Source organism: Melanostigma gelatinosum (assembly GCF_949748355.1).
Source record: "Melanostigma gelatinosum genome assembly, chromosome: 5".
Taxonomy (NCBI): Eukaryota; Metazoa; Chordata; class Actinopteri; order Perciformes; family Zoarcidae; genus Melanostigma; species Melanostigma gelatinosum.
Window position 1 is genome coordinate 17,113,300 of NC_136638.1, and position 19,677 is coordinate 17,132,976.

The 19,677-nt window shown below is 40.0% G+C and overlaps 2 protein-coding genes across 2 annotated transcripts; both read left to right on the forward strand.

Annotated features, from left to right (window-relative positions):
- Positions 1–256: 256 nt before the first annotated feature.
- Positions 257–7,949, forward strand: LOC306777662 (equilibrative nucleobase transporter 1-like). Its single transcript, XM_079268861.1, has 11 exons — positions 257–478; positions 2,218–2,264; positions 2,379–2,455; positions 3,162–3,254; positions 3,332–3,471; positions 3,896–3,993; positions 4,125–4,268; positions 5,664–5,771; positions 6,178–6,364; positions 6,587–6,710; positions 6,837–7,949. The coding sequence occupies exons 1-11, from the start codon at positions 276–278 to the stop codon at positions 6,945–6,947; spliced, it is 1,332 nt and encodes a 443-aa protein (XP_079124987.1). The 5' UTR covers positions 257–275; the 3' UTR covers positions 6,948–7,949.
- Positions 7,950–12,050: 4,101 nt separating this feature from the next.
- On the forward strand, positions 12,051–19,251 carry LOC306777885 (equilibrative nucleobase transporter 1-like; the record flags this gene model as incomplete). Its single annotated transcript, XM_079269192.1, has 12 exons — positions 12,051–12,237; positions 12,483–12,612; positions 14,336–14,382; positions 14,497–14,573; positions 15,353–15,445; positions 15,523–15,662; positions 16,091–16,188; positions 16,320–16,463; positions 17,859–17,966; positions 18,371–18,557; positions 18,875–18,998; positions 19,125–19,251. 12 exons carry the CDS (start codon positions 12,051–12,053, stop codon positions 19,233–19,235), a joined length of 1,446 nt encoding a protein of 481 aa, XP_079125318.1. The 3' UTR covers positions 19,236–19,251.
- Positions 19,252–19,677: the final 426 nt, after the last annotated feature.

Genomic DNA, 19,677 nt, shown 5'->3' on the forward strand with positions numbered 1-19,677 from the left:
ACGTATTCGGATGGGCTTCCCTTGTTTTTGTCCTGAAGACGAAGGGCTACTTCAGCTCTCACTGCACCAGCACCACAGGAGTCAATTCAACACAGGTCTTAGGTCAGTTTCAATTACAACAAGGGGGCTGAAGGGGCTGCATAAAGAGTTGAAATTGATTGAAAATCACATAATCAAAACTTCTATGCAGGGCTCTTTGAACTTCATTGTCATCTTTGATCTAAAAGATGTCAATGAACGCCCATATCAAGGGTTGTATGTGACAATAACTGTTAATGCAGGCCTCACATCACACGTTGCTGTATATCATCTTGGCTCTCTCGTCCTCTATGTTTTATGTGTCTCCAGATTGCAGTGGAGAGGACGAACAGTTCTCTCTTGTTTTCACCATCGCCACCTTTATATTCCAGTTCCTGATTCTGCCAAATGGTTTGCTCTTCGACCACTTTGGTACTACAGTGGCACGACTCTTTGGAATGTGAGTCCAAAAACACTTTAATTAAGAGTTAATGGTGAATGGATTTAAAATGATGGATGTATCGATACCCCTTTATATTAGAGCAAGTACATTTGGTTGCATTTGAGTACTTGCCATAGTTTGCAGTAGGGATGTTAAAGATGTATTGTGCTGTCGTTTAAACAGTTAAAATAAATAGAAAATAAAATAAAAGCTGAGCAAAACTCAGGAGGATAGCTGGTCCACCTTAAGTGAGCCTGAGTTGTTTCTTATTTCAGGGCAGACCAAGCAAAATACAAGAACTTAGCTTGGGTTTCCCAAAGAATTGTAGCATTTACTCACTTGCAACAGCTGGCGGAGACCCTGACAGAGTATATCAAGCAGACACATCTGACAACCTCACAGCTAAACTAACTGATGTGGTGGAGACTAAAGAGGATGCTGATGCTAGTAACTCTCCCGGAGGACTGAACTGGGGACTTTCTGTTTTGTGCATACACTGCAGCTGGAGATGAATAATGGATTCAACCTGTTTGTGCATTGAGTTATCGTTGCAGCTGGGCGGCTTCTTAGGCTCTTCTGATGAGAGGTTAACGTCATGTTGCCGTAGTGCGTAGTGTAATTGGGTGTGGTTGTATTGGAGTAGTTTTATGAGTAAGAGTGCTTTATTACAGTATCGATGCATCCCTTTTTCAAATGTGTTCCATGTAATTTCTCATCAAAACAGTGTCTCAGTAGAGAACTAAAAGCCTACCAGTCAGGTAGTTCAGAGTAATGAAATGACATCCAGTAGAGCAGTAAAGAACAACAAGGGGAGGTTGTTGAATAGTGTGATTTGTCAGGGCTTCGGAGTTTAAAGAGGACCCCAATGCTTAACACCAGGCAAAAGCTGGTTCCAAAAACAAAACTGACAGGGAATACGAGCAACAAACGCAAACAACCTGACGACTGAAGAAGGGAGAGCATGCAGATGAAATACACAAGGAGAGCAGGGTGATTAGATAATCACTATAGGATTTTCCAATTGATGCTGTTTACTGTCAACCTGGAAGTGATGGTGGTGTTATGATATGACACTAATTGTATGAGGTTACGAAACAGTGACGCATTACATAACCACTATAATAAAAACATAAATAATCGTAAAAATCAAGAAACGTTGTTAACTCGATTTTTAACACCAAGAAACAAAAAAGTACAGAAACCTGTTTGTGTTGTCAATGGGTTGCTCTCTGAAAATTTACATTTTTAAAGGTAAAAAACCCGGCTATTTTTACCAAACCAATCACATTGTCATCACAGATGGGTTTCTGTTCTCTTTATCTTCCTGCGTGACGATAAAGACTCTCTCTGCCCATCGTTGATAATTTAATGCTCCAGTGCAAAGAGGCAATATCTATCATGTCATATGGCAATACACATTCTCATTGGTTGGTCCAGATACATCAAGATCAGCAGTACTCAGGACAAAGCCTACATATGTTTCCACTAAACAAGGGTGGAGGTAAAATAAATATAAAGCCAAGTGCACAGAGTGGAGATGAGGATAGGTCTCGTGTAGTTTAGTTTAGAAGTGTGTTTATTGGGATATTATTGTATCAAATGTCACTTTTCTTGATTGCTGAGAGTGCATTGATTTGTATTCATTTTAAGACGAATTTTTCCGTCTCAAATTATTTTTTGTAAAACCTTGAAAACATCACTTCGCTCTCATAACAATGAAATGACATGTTATCACTGGGATTTCTTTTTCCCACCAGATGTAGTTACACCACGGGGACCTTGATGGTGGCCTTCTCGACTGAAGGTGAAAAACATTTCTCCATCTCTTTGAGTTGTGCTCTCTCGTGAACCTCATTGTCTAAAGAAACACTGACAACAAGTGACAACTGTCAATGCATGTTTTTTCTTTTCCTATCAGCTTTGTCCAGCCTGTTGTTCCCAGCTCTCTCCCTCATGGCAGCGGGGGGCAACTTATTTATGTTGACCAACATGCAGGTACTGAAGCAGATTAATACGATTATTGTCAGTTTTGATTCATCTGAAAACTATTTTTGTGATTATTATTTTGTAAACAGCAACAAATCCTGGAGAAGCTGGATTCCAAAAATATGTTATGTTGCATTTTTGCCAATAAAAACTTTATCTAACTGATTAATTGAATCGAACCAAAATGTTTTTTTGTTTTTGGATTTATTAGAATGTTTCAGAATCAGTGGTTGGTATTTGCTCCTAATTGTAATTTCAAGTTTTGTGACACATTTTTAGTTTTTTTACTATTTCTGGATGCCTGCATGTTCTGTCAGTCAAGTTTCACCTAAACGAATAGAAGAAAAGACACATGAAAGACCACTAACTTTAAAACACTATGACATATTTTTGAGGAAAGCTGACACTGAGAAACAAAGTTGCAAAAGCTTTTTATGAAAGCGACAGAGGGTCTGCCCATGACTCACTTTTGTTTAAATTGTGGTGAAGAAAATCACAAAATCCTAAACTGTGATGTTGAATGACTTTGGATGGTGTAGCTGTGAGTCCAACATTGCATCCTCATATTCAAACAGGTAATTAAAATCAGCAAGAACCAATTTGACATTGAAGTTCAGAAAAGTAAATGCAAAAAAAATAGGAAAGCCCCACAGAGACGTAGACACTCAAACGCAACATTCATCTGTTTAAACCATTTAAAATCTCTCTCTCAAAGGTTGGAAATATGTTTGGCTCACGTCGCTCCACCGTCATCACTCTCTACTCTGGGGCTGTTAGCTCTTCACCTGGAATCTTCTTTGTCATCAAGGTGAGAAACATTCACACACTGCTCTTATATATGAAATGTATTTTTACTATTGTGTTTCATGATGTCTTCTCCTACAGATGTTATACGAGGCTGGCATCTCTCTCCGTTCCTCTTTTCTCTTCCTGTCCGCCTGCAGCATCATTCACCTCCTCACGACTTTCCTCCTGCTGCCCAGAGATCACATTCCCTACCCAATGCCTGATGACTACACATCCGGGTACAAATCACCAACAAACCACACACACATCAACACCTCACACAGGGACACATCAAGTGTAAATGGGGCTTGTTGTTTTCTCTTGTTAAAAAAAAAAAAAACATGAATTTATCTGTTTGTTTCAAATATTGAAAAAAAAAGTATTAAACATTGAATTGAAACAATACAACAACAATACATAATGTACAACAATGCACAAATATTAGGTTTTAAATATGACATTTTATTGCAACTGATTTGGCTTACTTGGTAAATGATGAAAGGATTTACATCTATAAAGTACCTTTTTAGTCTTCCGAACACTCAATTGAAGTTGTAGCGGGTTATGACCTGAAAAATGAATTTGTAATGTAAATCATATCATAGAACTCCCCCAATGCCCTCAGTCTGTGGCTGCCCAACTGTGACTTTTGACCTTTGTCAGGATAACCTGTGGTAAATCAAAGACTCTGAGCCTAGAGCAGATAACTGGAAATGCACAGATGACGACAGAGGAAGTCGAGGACATTGCTGTGAAACAAGGTTTGTTCAATTTACTGTGGCATGGATTGATAAGATACAACAGAATAAAATAATCATACAATCTATTAATCTTCATCTTTGTTCTTTCCTTTTCTTCATCCATCTCCTTGTTCTCCCCTCGTCTCACTCAGAGAAGAGTTTCTGTGAGTGTTTGATGTCCAGGTTCTTTGTGTTGCACGTTCTTTGGTTGTCAGTGATGCAGCTCAGACATTTATTCTTCGTCGGCAACCTCAACCCCATGCTGCAGCGGCTGACGGCGGGGGAGCCGTCACTGGGTAAACACACACTACATCATGTCTGCCTGTCTTAGCAAAGATGGACGTTTCTTATCAGCTCCATGAAGTTGCATGGATACTGACCAGTTACCCTGTGCTTCAACTAAGAGGACGTGGCTGAAGTAATATTGTACTGTGAAGCCTTCAAATCATGGGCTGGTAGACCCAGACAAGGGCCAGTGCTTGAGTACAAGAAGCTCACCAATGCAAGATATAAGTATGCCATTCGCTTCATTTGCAAGAATGATCAAGCCATGAGGGCTGACTCCATGGCCAAGAAGCTGCTAAGCAACAAAGTCATTGACTTTTGGAAACAAGTGAGAGCTCTTAACTGTAAAACATCTTTACCATGCACTATAGATGGAATTTCAGGAACATTTCCTGAACATTTCCAGGCAATGTCGTATGATGTATGCACAAGCAAACAGTCTCTCACGCAAGTTTGGTCTGTGTACAGATGGAGTGAAGATGTCTCTGTTCAGAGCATATTGTACTCCACTCTACACTACACACTTGTGGTCAAACTACAAAAAAAAGAGACTACAGAGACTTCAAGTAGCGTACAATGACGCCATGAGAATACTTTTAAAGAGACCGAGATGGAGTAGTGCCAGTGAAATGTTTGTGGCTGCACGAGTCAACACTTTCCAAACTGTTTTAAGAAATTTCATGTACAAATTCATCTGTAGACTGAATGACTCTGTAAATGGGATCATACTTGTTTGAACCAACATACGGTTTAGCACCACATGCTACCAGTCCCAGCTGTGGCGACATTGGTACAGCTGTCTCTTTGTAAGCCATTGATAGGCCTATGTACTTTTATTGTTTGTGTCTGTCTTTTTATGTATCTGTCTGTATGGACCCCGAGTCTGAAATAAAGTCTATCGATCTATCTATCTATAAGCAAGAAGCTGCTTTAGAAGATAGAAAGAGCAACTAGCAGAGCGCTATAGAGGTCAACATGGAGGTGAACATGGTGAAGCATTTTGTCTGACGCAGAAACATGAACCTTTCAAACAGTTGCGTTGTCAAGACTGTGGACAGACACTGAAATAGATGGTCTGCTGGTACTTTCACTCTGCTTTCACTTTCTGCTCCTTCACCCAAACATCACAATGTATCCCAGCCTCCTCTGTTGCTCAGGTTGTCTGGTATGACAGAAAAGTTCTGCACCGCAACTTAACAACGCAATTGTTTGAAAGGTTCATGTTTCTTTCTGCGTTGGAAAAAATGTGTCATGTGTAGCTACGTAGTTCATGCCTACGTCCTTAACAGTCTGTCTTAAAGATTTGATTTGAGAAACAAATCACGTTTGCTTGGAGTCTGAAAGTAGCCCTATTCTGGTAGACCTTAGTCTCAAACCATCTTGCCCTTGCTTGTGTGTCCCTGCAGTGAGCCAGTACATCAATGCCTTTGCTATAACGCAGCTGTGTGGTGTGCTGTGTGCTCCCTGGAATGGCCTCATCATGGACAGACACAAGGGCAAACCTCGTGCTGCAGGTAACATACTAACACTAAAAATGTCTAGTCATGAATCCAACAGGGCACAGCCATGGCAGACCTACTGTCACAAAAGATATTCTTTGTGACAAAGTAGTGCCCAAATGTCTCATAATTTACACAAATCTTTGTCTATCTAAGTCTGTATTCAGTTTTCTAAATTAGTGTTATGCATGCTGACTGAAGAGATTTTATACTTTGAATAAGAAAAAACTAAATGTGTGTTAAATGGGATGATAAATGATCGCAAATATACATACATTAGCGCTTAGTTGGAATAAAAGCCTACAAACAGTGCAGTGAATAAATGATGTTGAGTACTCTGTTCTGTCTGTATGGACATGTCATGTCTGTCTCTTAGGAGGAACAGGTGTGTCTTCATTTGTGTGTGTGTTTCTGTTTGTAGGAGAGAGTGAACAGGAAGCAGACCTGCGGGCCTCGGTGCTTTCTCTCTTCCTGACGGCGCTCCAGTGTCTGCTATTCTCAATTTGTGCCTCCATCCCGTACCTGCCGCTTCAGTATTTCACCTTTGTTGTGCAGGTTTTCAATGACGCCTTCCTCTACGGTGGCCATGCAGCTTTCGTCAGTGTAGCGTGAGTATTTGCCTAAACCACAAGATAAAACCTACAAGAGACCTTGCGCGTAATTGTAACTCTATACAGAGATGACTTTTAAATAATTATATCTTTCAGGAATATTCTGATGCTTAAATATTCTAGGATTTTTCTTTTTTACTCCCTTCCTTATTTTTTTTCCCTGTTCCTTGTCTTTGCTGTGTCGTCACTCTGTGTGTGTGTGTGTGTGTGTGTGTGTAGTTTCCCATCATGCTACTTTGGGAAGCTGTATGGTCTGGCCAGGGCTCTGGCTGGAGTGTTTTCTCTGCTGCAGTATGCTTGCTTGGCCCTGGTGAATGGACATCTGGATGGAAACCCTTTATATGTAAGTACACAACATGTAACTGTTAAAACTATAAACGTTACTCTGGTCCTTCTCCTCCCTTTATCACCATCTGTATGAACTCTCCTCTCCCTGCGTCCTCTTTTCTCTCCCTTCATGTGTCTGCAGGTGAACATTGCTCTGACGCTGCTCAGCCTGGTCACCTTCATCCATCCCCTCTCTGTCTTCCTGCACTGTCGAAGTCTCGCCTCCCAGCGAGCCATCAGTGCCTCCTCTTAAAGTCTGTCAAATGGGACTTGCACTTAAAATGTGTTTAATTCCACCAGTGTCACTGTTTAGTGCTCAGTGGTAGTTCAGATGACACTTGAACATCATGGGTCGGTCGACGGTTCGATTCTTGTATGATGCATATTTCGACTATTTTTATGTCACCAGACAACAAATCTTATTTTCGAAATGAAGTTGGATAATTGGTCGTGGTAATGCTGTCGAAATCCTAAATTAATACTCCACCAAGCCTCTCCATCGTAATGTTTCAACAGACACCCGAACCCCTGCGTGTTATTATCCCTCGAGTAACAAAACAAGAGTTACCAGTCATGTCTAATCTGGATGAATGTGTGCTGCACAGTGTAGAATATCGTGAACATCAGATGCATGTCCGTAGTCTTTAACATGAATCATGATCGATGGTGGATAGCGTACGGAAATTGAATCACAAATTAATCTGGGTGGATCACAGCTTCCCACAGTCATCTGTATGCGGTGTTTGAGCTCATATGTTTAACTCACAGGCTGTATGGATGCACAGACAGGTCTCAAATCGACTTGACATGAGATTGTAATCATAAATTATGTACATAATATGCTCTATACTTGTATGCTTATATTGCGGAGTTGTGAGGTCACATGTAAGTAGGTCAAAAACTCAGAGCAGGGCATTCCGTCGCCTGTTCGCACGATAGAAACAGATACTGTGGCCCTGAAAAGAAACACTTGCTTAAACCACCAGATTAGGGCGGAAACTGCCATCTTAGAGTAGGAGAAGAGTTCTCTTTATCTATTCACACAGAGACTTCGAAATAGCTTAGAACTGCACCCTTTCCGGCACCTTGAGTGTTAACAACATGCATACACACTGACGATCCAGAGAAGGCGGGATCCGGACGTGAGCCAGTGTGGGTGGAGATGCCCAGTGCTCCAACCAGGCTGCTGTTCTGCTAAACACAGCCCCGCCTGCAACTTTGCTTTAACCAATAGGCTTCCATCAGAATAACCTATAACACGCATGCGCACTCTGTTTAAGCGCCTTTTAGCTTTCACTTTTCTAGGTCCGTGCACGTATAACTGCTGGACATAATACTTCTGTTACAAATAAATGTTATTGCTTGAATTGAGCTAAACGCCTCGATCTCAGTCTGTTCACTCGAGTTACATCCTCAACAAGATTAACAACGATATATGATACAAATATAAGACGGACAACAGAACGTTTCTGAAAGGATTTATTGACGTAGGCTAAGTATTTTGTATTGACGTAAGTATTTTGAACAGGCATCGACACCTACCACCAACTTTGTCACTCACTCTGGTCCTCGTTATGTGTGATATGAATCTCAACCACAGCCTCGCGAACGAGAAGTACATTTTCCAGCAAAGTGTTCCGTTTATATTCCATCAAAAGAAACCATAGAAACTACGTGAAAGACAGAGGCGAAACGATCAAAATATTTATTTCCTGTTTATTCTATGTGGGTCCTGAAATGCCACTCCTACCACACATCTGCCTCAGGCACTCTCACATAAACCAGTTCATCCAAAACCAGTTGATCGCGCCTCTCAGTTAAGCTGATAGCTTCTGAAATCAGTATTGTGCCAAATATCAACCAACAGTAAATAGATATTGTTTTATGTTTTAGTTGTATCCAACATATGACGCTTCAGGTGCACAGTGTGACTGTGAATGATTCTGATTCTGTTTTTTAATGAAAAAAGGGAAATATGTATGATTTTTTTATACCAGTAAGTTTATGTTTAAGCTCAAATGTATATCTTTCTGAAGTGCCAAGACTGCAGAGGTTGCAATGTTGTTTAAATGTAACTTTACATATGCAAACTCTTCAGCGTGCTGCACTAAATGTATCTCTTGATATGAACTTAAAATCCTTTGTGGTAAAGGGAATTACTTTTTAAGATTTACTTTTATCCAAATAAAAATTGTGATATGCTTTTGCAGGCATTTGCCTAATTCATATGGTATAGAAAATTCAATTATCATCTGATGAGAAGTTATTTGAAACATAAATGGAACTACACCATATTGTATCCCTCGACATACAATTCCATCCGTATGTTTTGCATTTTGATGAGAATGTTGTCATGTTGTGTCACCAGCCTACATAACAAACGGAGTATGAAAGTCACAAACATTTACCAGGCAAATCAACATATGACGTTGATATTGATGATATTAGAGGATATTTTGGGACTTAAAGTCAGGATATTTCTGCTTCTGCTACACGGATTATTTATTCGTCTCTCGCAAGGGTAAAAGTGAAATAACAGGTACACAATAACATCCTTGCAAACTGTGTGTGTGTGTGTGCCACAGTGGAGCAACACAAACACTCATGTAGTTATGCATGACAAAACAATCTTCCACCAGATGCAATGGATAATCCTTTGTGGAAAACAGAAGAGCTGAAATAGAATCTGTTTCACACTGCTGGAGACTATTGCAGCCACTTGGGTGTATCAGAGAGCTCACTTGTATGAGGGAACTTAACTTGCCAATAAATCAAGGCTCTGGCATTAGCTGCCGGAATACTATTTTTTGGATTATTTCACTTAAATTGTCCAACTTCTTCATAATAATAATAATAATGACTGAGTAAGGTCTGCTGATGCTGCTGTGCACACTACTCGCAGTGAAGCAATCTCCTGGCAGCGGGAAGGAAGAAGCTCATTTCTGCCACTTTGGATTTAATCCAGTAAACAAACTATGCAAAACCTACACAGGCAATGGATGTATTATTGATAAGCCCTTCTACTACTGGTGGATGAAGAAAAGACAATTGATTATCACGCATTCTGAAACCACATTGACAGGTTTATTTTTTCACGCCGGCATTATGTTTTTCAGGTTGTCTGTTGAATTTTTGTGAATGCAATATCTCAATGTTATGTTGACACTATTAAAGAACACATACAGGCTAGAGCAGTGATTCTCAACTGGTGGGTCGCGACCCAAAGGTGGGTCGCGGGCCCGTTTTCAGTGGGTCGCGGGTCTTTGCCTGACAAAAAAAAAATGTGATTTTATTTTGAAGGGCATTTTTTATGCAGCGGAATTATTCCAGCATTTACGGTACTTGTTCAGCGGTGCAGGAAAAACACCCCAATGCGTTGTGAATCACATCACGTGATGAAGCTCAGCCAATCAAATATGGGTATTCTGTCAAGTTTCCTAACTTGACTGAGATGTACACACACCGTGACACACGGGGAGAGACGAGGATACAGAGAGCAGAGGAGACTATTTATTGAGGTGTGAGTCTTGAAAGTCAAATCATAGGACAATCTCCAAAAGAGAGAAATGGCCAGAGAGACCAGACTCATTCGACTCTGAAGAATTCACCTCTATGAGTCTGTCCAGTCAAACACTAATTTCTCTTTTTAGAAGATGAGAAAAATATAATATTATGGCTTTTTCACTTCACCCTGAATGAACTGAATTTAAAGCTGCAGGGAAATTCAGTGAAAATTATTTTGCTAAAATGAATTTTGTTAAGTAATTTATTTTTTAATCCAGCTGTTATTTTACTTGAAATGAGAAGAACATTTATTCATGTATTTCTATGTATTATTTATCATCCATCCAGTTAAATTTGAAAAATGAGAATAATATTTGTTAAAATATAATTGATCTGTACTTTCTTTATTTGAGTTGACAGTTGTTTACTACACAGACGTTACTACTACTAGACTTCTTGAATATAGTCGTGGGTCCCGGCTTGTCATTAAGGGGTGATGGTGGGTCCCGCAGCCAGACCAGTTGAGAACCACTGGGCTAGAGAATAAAATCCAGAAATATATCAATGTTTACACTGGTGAAACAACATCACACGTCAGAGCCATGATGTCCAAACCAACAATAATGACTTTATTGTCTAGAGAGAAATATTTACAGCCTGTGCATGCAAGTGATTATCCCCTAACCAATACAAAGCCTGAATCAGTAATGCCTTACAACAATTAACCAGAAAGGATAAATAAAATACACAAAAATTACCAACAATAAATTAAAAAGCTATGAACACCTTGGCGGGTCAACCATTATAGGGTTCACAAATTAAACAACCTGCCACTTTAACAGCAGAATGAAACATCACTGAGGCAACAACACAGGGATGTATAAACAATATAAACTCCAAAGGAGCGACACCCAACAAACATATGAAAGCATAGACATAACAGTGCACACACACAACACTGTAGGCAACACAGTGGTTGTAGACATTTAACTCTGCACAGTGAGAGGAAAGACAAATGACTCCTTGGCTTCCCATTTTGCAGCGCATATATTGATATATTGATCACAGTTAAAATGTATTTTTCCCGATCCCATTGCTTCAGTAATCACTTCTATATTTTTAGAAAACAATGAACCCCCAAATGGCCATTCTCCACCGTAATCAAAAGTAAACTCAAAAAAAAGGCCATCTCTTACTTACAGGTCAGTAGCAAACAGATGCACAAAGGAATTTTAACATGTCGAATAGTAGCCTTACTGAGGTGAGCTGACTTCTTATCTTTGATTAATTGAGAAAGAGAAGAGCATTGGGGCAGGAGGAGAGGGAGGGAACTGGTGAGGCAGAGGGTGGAAGAGTTGGCTTATGTCAAGAAAGAGAGTAGAGCAAGAGCAGAGAGGTGTGGTTTGAGAGAACGTTTGGAGAGACCCACAGAGGCTGAACTGTGAGTACTAGAGAGTAGTATGCTGGAGAATAATACAATTTAACAAGTGTGCATTTTTTGGTGGCTTCACAGGAGGTTACTTTGTTAAAAAGCCATGTTTGCATGTCATTTTAATTTATTCCTGTTGTTAAAATTGAATCTTTATGATCTACCAGACCTTGATGAAGTTAACTTTTTTTCTAATCTGAAAATCATCTGAATTTATGCAGAACTCCATATTTGTTTGGAAAAGACGACCTAACTGCCTGAACTCTAGCAGCACATTTAATGGCCAGATGTGTCCCTTTAATAATTTATGTTTAAGTGATTTCAATGTGTCATGCAGATTTGATATGAAAATGACTTTGCTTTACAAAGGTGCATAATAACATTTATTTTCTTTGTTTGGCTTGTGGAGTTGTGTGAGGAACCATGCCGTGTCTTGTGAGCAGCTTGACAGTGCGTCGCTACCTCACCTTATTTGCGGGTGTGTTTGAGTGTCTGTGTTTTGCCGGAACCATATTCGGATGGGCTTCCCTTGTTTTTGTCCTGAAGACGAAGGGCTACTTCAGCTCTCACTGCACCAACACCACAGGAGTCAATTCAACACAGGTCTTAGGTCAGTTTCAATTACAACAAGGGGGCTGAAGGGGCTGCATAAAGAGTTGAAATTGATTGAAAATCACATAATCAAAACTGCTATGCAGGCTCTTTGAACTTCATTGTCATCTTTGATTTAAAAGATGTCAATGAACGCCCATATCAAGAGTTGTATGTGACAACAACTCTTAATGCAGGCCTCACGTCACACGTTGCTGTATATCATCTTGGTTCTCTCGTCCTCTATGTTTTATGTGTCTACAGATTGCAGTGGACAGGACGAACAGTTCTCTCTTGTTTTCACCATCGCCACCTTTATATTCCATTTCCTGGTTCTGCCAAATGGTTTGCTCTTCGACCACTTTGGTACTACAGTGGCACGACTCTTTGGAATGTGAGTCCAAAAACACTTTAATTAAGAGTTAATGGTGAATGGATTTAAAATGATGGATGTATCGATACCCCTTTATATTAGAGCAAGTACATTTGGTTGCATTTGAGTACTTGCCATAGTTTGCAGTAGGGATGTTAAAGATGTATTATGCTGTCGTTTAAACAGTTAAAATGAATAGAAAATAAAATAAAAGCTGAGCAAAACTCAGGAGGATTACTGGTCCACCTTAAGTGACCCTGAGTTGTTGCTTATTTCAGGGCAGACCGAGCAAAATACAAGAACTTAGCTTGGTTTTCCCAAAGAATTGTAGCATTTACTCACTTGCAACAGCTGGCGGAGACCCTGACAGAGTATATCAAGCAGACACATCTGACAACCTCACAGCTAAACTAACTGATGTGATGGAGACTAAAGAGGATGCTGATGCTAGTAACTCTCCCGGAGGACTGAACTGGGGACTTTCTGTTTTGTGCATACACTGCAGCTGGAGATGAATGATGGATTCAACCTGTTTGTGCATTGAGTTATCGTTGCAGCTGGGCGGCTTCTTAGGCTCTTCTGATGAGAGGTTAACGTCATGTTGCCGTAGTGCGTAGTGTAATTGGGTGTGGTTGTATTGGAGTAGTTTTATGAGTAAGAGTGCTTTATTACAGTATCGATGCATCCCTTTTTCAAATGTGTTCCATGTAATTTCTCATCAAAACAGTGTCTCAGTAGAGAACTAAAAGCCTACCAGTCAGGTAGTTCAGAGTAATGAAATGACATCCAGTAGAGCAGTAAAGAACAACAAGGGGAGGTTGTTGAATAGTGTGATTTGTCAGGGCTTCGGAGTTTAAAGAGGACCCCAATGCTTAACACCAGGCAAAAGCTGGTTCCAAAAACAAAACTGACAGGGAATACGAGCAACAAACGCAAACAACCTGACGACTGAAGAAGGGAGAGCATGCAGATGAAATACACAAGGAGAGCAGGGTGATTAGATAATCACTATAGGATTTTCCAATTGATGCTGTTTACTGTCAACCTGGAAGTGATGGTGGTGTTATGATATGACACTAAATGAGGTTACGAAACAGTGACGCATTACATAACCACTATAATAAAAACATAAATAATCGTAAAAATCAAGAAACGTTGTTAACTCGATTTTTAACACCAAGAAACAAAAAAGTACAGAAACCTGTTTGTGTTGTCAATGGGTTGCTCTCTGAAAATTTACATTTTTAAAGGTAAAAAACCCGGCTATTTTTACCAAACCAATCACATTGTCATCACAGATGGGTTTCTGTCCTCTTTATCTTCCTGCGTGACGATAAAGACTCTCTCTGCCCATCGTTGACAATTTAATGCTCCAGTGCAAAGAGGCAATATCTATCATGTCATATGGCAATACACATTCTCATTGGTTGGTCCAGATACATCAAGATCAGCAGTACTCAGGACAAAGCCTACATATGTTTCCACTAAACAAGGGTGGAGGTCAAATAAATATGAAGCCAAGTGCACAGAGTGGAGATGAGGATAGGTCTCGTGTAGTTTAGTTTAGAAGTGTGTTTATTGGGATATTATTGTATCAAATGTCACTTTTCTTGATTGCTGAGAGTGCATTGATTTGTATTCATTTTAAGACCAATTTTTCCGTCTCAAATTATTTTTTTGTAAAACCTTCGCTCTCATAACAATGAAATGACATGTTATCACTGGGATTTCTTTTTCCCACCAGATGTATTTACACCACGGGGACCTTGATGGTGGCCTTCTCGACTGAAGGTGAAAAACATTTCTCCATCTCTTTGAGTTGTGCTCTCTCGTGAACCTCATTGTCTAAAGAAACACTGACAACAAGTGACAACTGTCAATGCACGTTTTTTCTTTTCCTATCAGCTTTGTCCAGCCTGTTGTTCCCAGCTCTCTCCCTCATGGCAGCGGGGGGCAACTTATTTCTGTTGACCAACATGCAGGTACTGAAGCAGATTAATATGATTATTGTCAGTTTTGATTCATCTGACAACTATTTTTGGATTTTTTTTTGTAAAAGTTGACAAATTCAAATTGCTTTTTTTGTTTGAAACTCTAAAGAAATTCAATTTCTCATGATATAAAACAATTAACAGCAACAAATCCTGGAGAAGCTGGATTCCAAAAATATGTTATGTTGCATTTTTGCCAATAAAAACTTTATCTAACTGATTTATTGAATCGAACCAAATTTTTTTTTGTTTTTGGATTTATTAGAATGTTTCAGAATCAGTGGTTGGTATTTGCTCCTAATTGTAATTTCAAGTTTTGTGACACATTTTTAGTTTTTTTACTATTTCTGGATGCCTGCATGTTCTGTCAGTCAAGTTTCACCTAAACGAATAGAAGAAAAGACACATGAAAGACCACTAACTTTAAAACACTATGACATATTTTTGAGGAAAGCTGACACTGAGAAACAAAGTTGCAAAAGCTTTTTTCGAAAGCGACAGAGGGTCTGCCCGTGACTCACTTTTGTTTAAATTGTGGTGAAGAAAATCACAAAATCCTAAACTGTGATGTTTAATGACTTTGGATGGTGTAGCTGTGAGTCCAACATTGCATCCTCATATTCAAACAGGTAATTAAAATCAGCAAGAACCAATTTGACATTGAAGTTCAGAAAAGTAAATGCAAAAAAAATAGGAAAGCCCCACAGAGACGTAGACACTCAAACGCAACATTCATCTGTTTAAACCATTTAAAATCTCTCTCTCAAAAGGTTGGAAATATGTTTGCCTCACGTCGCTCCACCGTCATCACTCTCTACACTGGGGCTGTTGGCTCTTCATCTGGAATCTTCTTTGTCATCAAGGTGAGAAACATTCACACACTGCTCTTATATATGAAATGTATTTTTATTATTGTGTCTCATGATGTCTTCTCCTGCAGATGTTGTACGAGGCTGGCATCTCTCTCCTTTCCTCTTTCCTCTTCCTGTCCGCCTGCAGCATCATTCACCTCCTCACGACTTTCCTCCTGCTGCCCAGAGATCACATTCCCTACCCAATGCCTGATGACTACACATCCGGGTACAAATCACCAACAAACCACACACACATCAACACCTCACACAGGGACACATCAAGTGTAAGTGGGGCTTGTTATTTTCTCTTGTTAAAAAAAAAACAAAAAACATGAATTTATCTGTTTGTTTCAAATATTGAAAGAAAAATGTATTAAACATTGAATTGAAACAATACAACAACAATATATAATGTACAACAATGCACAAATATTAGGTTTTAAATATGACATTTTATTGCAACTGATTTGGCTTACTTGGTAAATGATGAAAGGATTTACATCTATAAAGTACCTTTTTAGTCTTCCGAACACTCAAGTGAAGTTGTAGCGGGTTATGACCTGAAAAATGAATTTGTAATGTAAATCATATCAAAGAACTCCCCCAATGCCCTCAGTCTGTGGCTGCCCAACTGTGACTTTTGACCTTTGTCAGGATAACCTGTGGTAAATCAAAGACTCTGAGCCTAGAGCAGATAACTGGAAATGCACAGATGACGACAGAGGAACTCGAGGACATCGCTGTGAAACAAGGTTTGTTCACTTTACTGTGGCATGGATTGATAAGATACAACAGAATAAAATAATCATACAATCTATTAATCTTCATATTTGTTCTTTCCTTTTCTTCATCCATCTCCTTGTTCTCCCCTCGTCTCACTCAGAGAAGAGTTTCCGTGAGTGTTTGATGTCCAGGTTCTTTGTGTTGCACGTTCTTTGGTTGTCAGTGATACAGCTCAGACATTTCTTCTTCATCGGCACCCTCAACCCCATGCTGCAGCGGCTGACGGCGGGGGAGCCGTCACTGGGTAAACACACACTACATCATGTCTGCCTGTCTTAGCAAAGATGGACGTTTCTTATCAGCTCCATGAAGTTGCATGGATACTGACCAGTTACCCTGTGCTTCAACTAAGAGGACGTGGCTGAAGTAATATTGTACTGTGAAGCCTTCAAATCATGGGCTGGTAGACCCAGACAAGGGCCAGTACTTGAGTACAAGAAGCTCACCAATGCAAGATATAAGTATGCCATTCGCTTCATTTGCAAGAATGATCAAGCCATGAGGGCTGACTCCATGGCCAAGAAGCTGCTAAGCAACAACGTCGTTGATTTTTGGAAACAAGTGAGAGCTCTTAACTGTAAAACATCTTTACCATGCACTATAGATGGAATTTCAGGAACATTTCCTGAACATTTCCAGGCAATGTCGTATGATGTATGCACTAGCAAACAGTCTCTCACGCAAGTTTGGTCTGTGTACAGATGGAGTGAAGATGTCTCTGTTCAGAGCATATTGTACTCCACTCTACACTGCACACTTGTGGTCAAACTACAAAAAAAAGAGACTACAGAGACTTCAAGTAGCGTACAATGACGCCATGAGAATACTTTTAAAGAGACAAAGATGGAGTAGTGCCAGTGAAATGTTTGTGGCTGCACGAGTCAACACTTTCCAAACTGTTTTAAGAAATTTCATGTACAAATTCATCTGTAGACTGAATGACTCTGTAAATGGGATCATACTTGTTTTAACCAACATGAGGTTTAGCACCACACGCTACCAGTCCCAGCTGTGGCGACATTGGTACAGCTGTCTCTTTGTAAGCCATTGATAGGCCTATGTACTTTTATTGTTTGTGTCTGTCTTTTTATGTATCTGTCTGTATGGACCCCGAGTCTGAAATAAAGTCTATCGATCTATCTATCTATAAGCAAGAAGCTGCTTTAGAAGATAGAAAGAGCTACTAGCAGAGCGCTACAGAGGTCAACATGGAGGTGAACATGGTGAAGCATTTTGTCTGACGCAGAAACATGAACCTTTCAAACAGTTGCGTTGTCAAGACTGTGGACAGACACTGAAATAGATGGTCTGCTGGTACTTTCACTCTGCTTTCACTTTCTGCTCCTTCACCCAAACATCACAACGTATCCCAGCCTCCTCTGTTGCTCAGGTTGTCTGGTATGACAGAAAAGTTCTGCACCGCAACTTAACAACGCAATTGTTTGAAAGGTTCATGTTTCTTTCTGCGTTGGAAAAAATGTGTCATGTGTAGCTACGTAGTTCATGCCTACGTCCTTAACAGTCTGTCTTAAAGATTTGATTTGAGAAACAAATCACGTTTGCTTGGAGTCTGAAAGTAGCCCTATTCTGGTAGACCTTAGTCTCAAACCATCTTGCCCTTGCTTGTGTGTCCCTGCAGTGAGCCAGTACATCAATGCCTTTGCTATAACGCAGCTGTGTGGTGTGCTGTGTGCTCCCTGGAATGGCCTCATCATGGACAGACACAAGGGCAAACCTCGTGCTGCAGGTAACATACTAACACTAAAAACGTCTAGTCATGAATCCAACAGGGCACAGCCATGGCAGACCTACTGTCACAAAAGATATTCTTTGTGACAAAGTAGTGCCCAAATGTCTCATAATTTACACAAATCTTTGTCTATCTAAGTCTGTATTCAGTTTTCTAAATTAGTGTTATGCATGCTGACTGAAGAGATTTTATACTTTGAATAAGAAAAAACTAAATGTGTGTTAAATGGGATGATAAATGATCGCAAATATACATACATTAGCGCTTAGTTGGAATAAAAGCCTACAAACAGTGCAGTGAATAGATGATGTTGAGTACTCTGTTCTGTCTGTATGGACATGTCATGTCTGTCTCTTAGGAGGAACAGGTGTGTCTTCATTTGTGTGTGTTTCTGTTTGTAGGAGAGAGTGAACAGGAAGCAGACCTGCGGGCCTCGGTGCTTTCTCTCTTCCTGACGGCGCTCCAGTGTCTGCTGTTCTCAATTTGTGCCTCCATCCCGTACCTGCCGCTTCAGTATTTCACCTTTGTTGTGCAGGTTTTCAATCGCGCCTTCCTCTACGGTGGCCATGCAGCTTTCGTCAGTGTAGCGTGAGTATTTGCCTAAACCACAAGATAAAACCTACAAGAGACCTTGCGCGTAATTGTAACTCTATACAGAGATGACTTTTAAATAATTATACCTTTTATCTTTCAGGAATATTCTGATGCTTAAAAATTCTAGGATTTTTCTTTTTTACTCCCTTATTTTTTTTCCCTGTTCCTTGTCTTTGCTGTGTCGTCACTCTGTGTGTGTGTGTGTGTGTGTGTGTGTGTGTGTGTGTGTGTGTGTGTGTGTGTGTGTGTGTGTGTGTGTGTGTGTGTGTGTGTGTGTGTGTGTGTGTGTGTATGTGTGTGTGAGTGTGTAGTTTCCCATCATGCCACTTTGGGAAGCTGTATGGTCTGGTCAGGGCTCTGGCTGCAGTGTTTTCTCTGCTGCAGTATGCTTGCTTGGCCCTGGTGAATGGACCTCTGGATGGAAACCCTTTATATGTAAGTACACAACATGTAACTGTTAAAACTATAAACGTTACTCTGGTCCTTCTCCTCCCTTTATCACCATCTGTATGAACTCTCCTCTCCCTGCGTCCTCTTTTCTCTCCCTTCATGTGTCTGCAGGTGAACATTGCTCTGACGCTGCTCAGCCTGGTCACCTTCATCCATCCCCTCTCTGTCTTCCTGCACTGTCGAAGTCTCGCCTCCCAGCGAGCCATCAGTGCCTCTACTTAAAGACTTACACTTAATATATCTTCTATAACTCTTCAGTTTGTTTGACCAAAATTAATTGTGTCTGTTGATATGAAATTAACTAGTATGGTAAATGGAAAAAATTATTGTTATGCCCTTGCAGGCAACAGCTATTACAGATGGTGTAGAAAATGCTGAATCATGTTTTATTGTAGGTGCAGCCACGGGGCACGTTAGAATATGTTCTGTTCTGAAATGCAAAGTTTGGAAATGCACTGCTGTATTGATTGCTTTTACAATGTGGAGATAAATAAATATTTTCATCGGTGTGCACTTCAACACTCTTGAGTGTTGTGCTTGATGAATATATTCATGCATTCAATTTTGCTAAAAGTTCAAACCCAAACAATGTCATTAGAAATGTTGAACGTGTTTTTGAACTGTATGAACCATGTGTGCGTGCAAGACGGTTTCTAATTGGATT

Excerpts from the sequence above, each read along its gene's own strand:
- LOC306777662 (XM_079268861.1), top strand. The coding sequence starts at position 276 with ATGCAGGCCTCACATCACACGTTGCTGTATATCATCTTGGCTCTCTCG. Across the intron at positions 2,456-3,161 it reads TTATGTTGACCAACATGCAG|GTTGGAAATATGTTTGGCTC; the intron begins GTACTGAAGCAG and ends TCTCTCTCAAAG. Across the intron at positions 5,772-6,177 it reads GGGCAAACCTCGTGCTGCAG|GAGAGAGTGAACAGGAAGCA; the intron begins GTAACATACTAA and ends TTCTGTTTGTAG.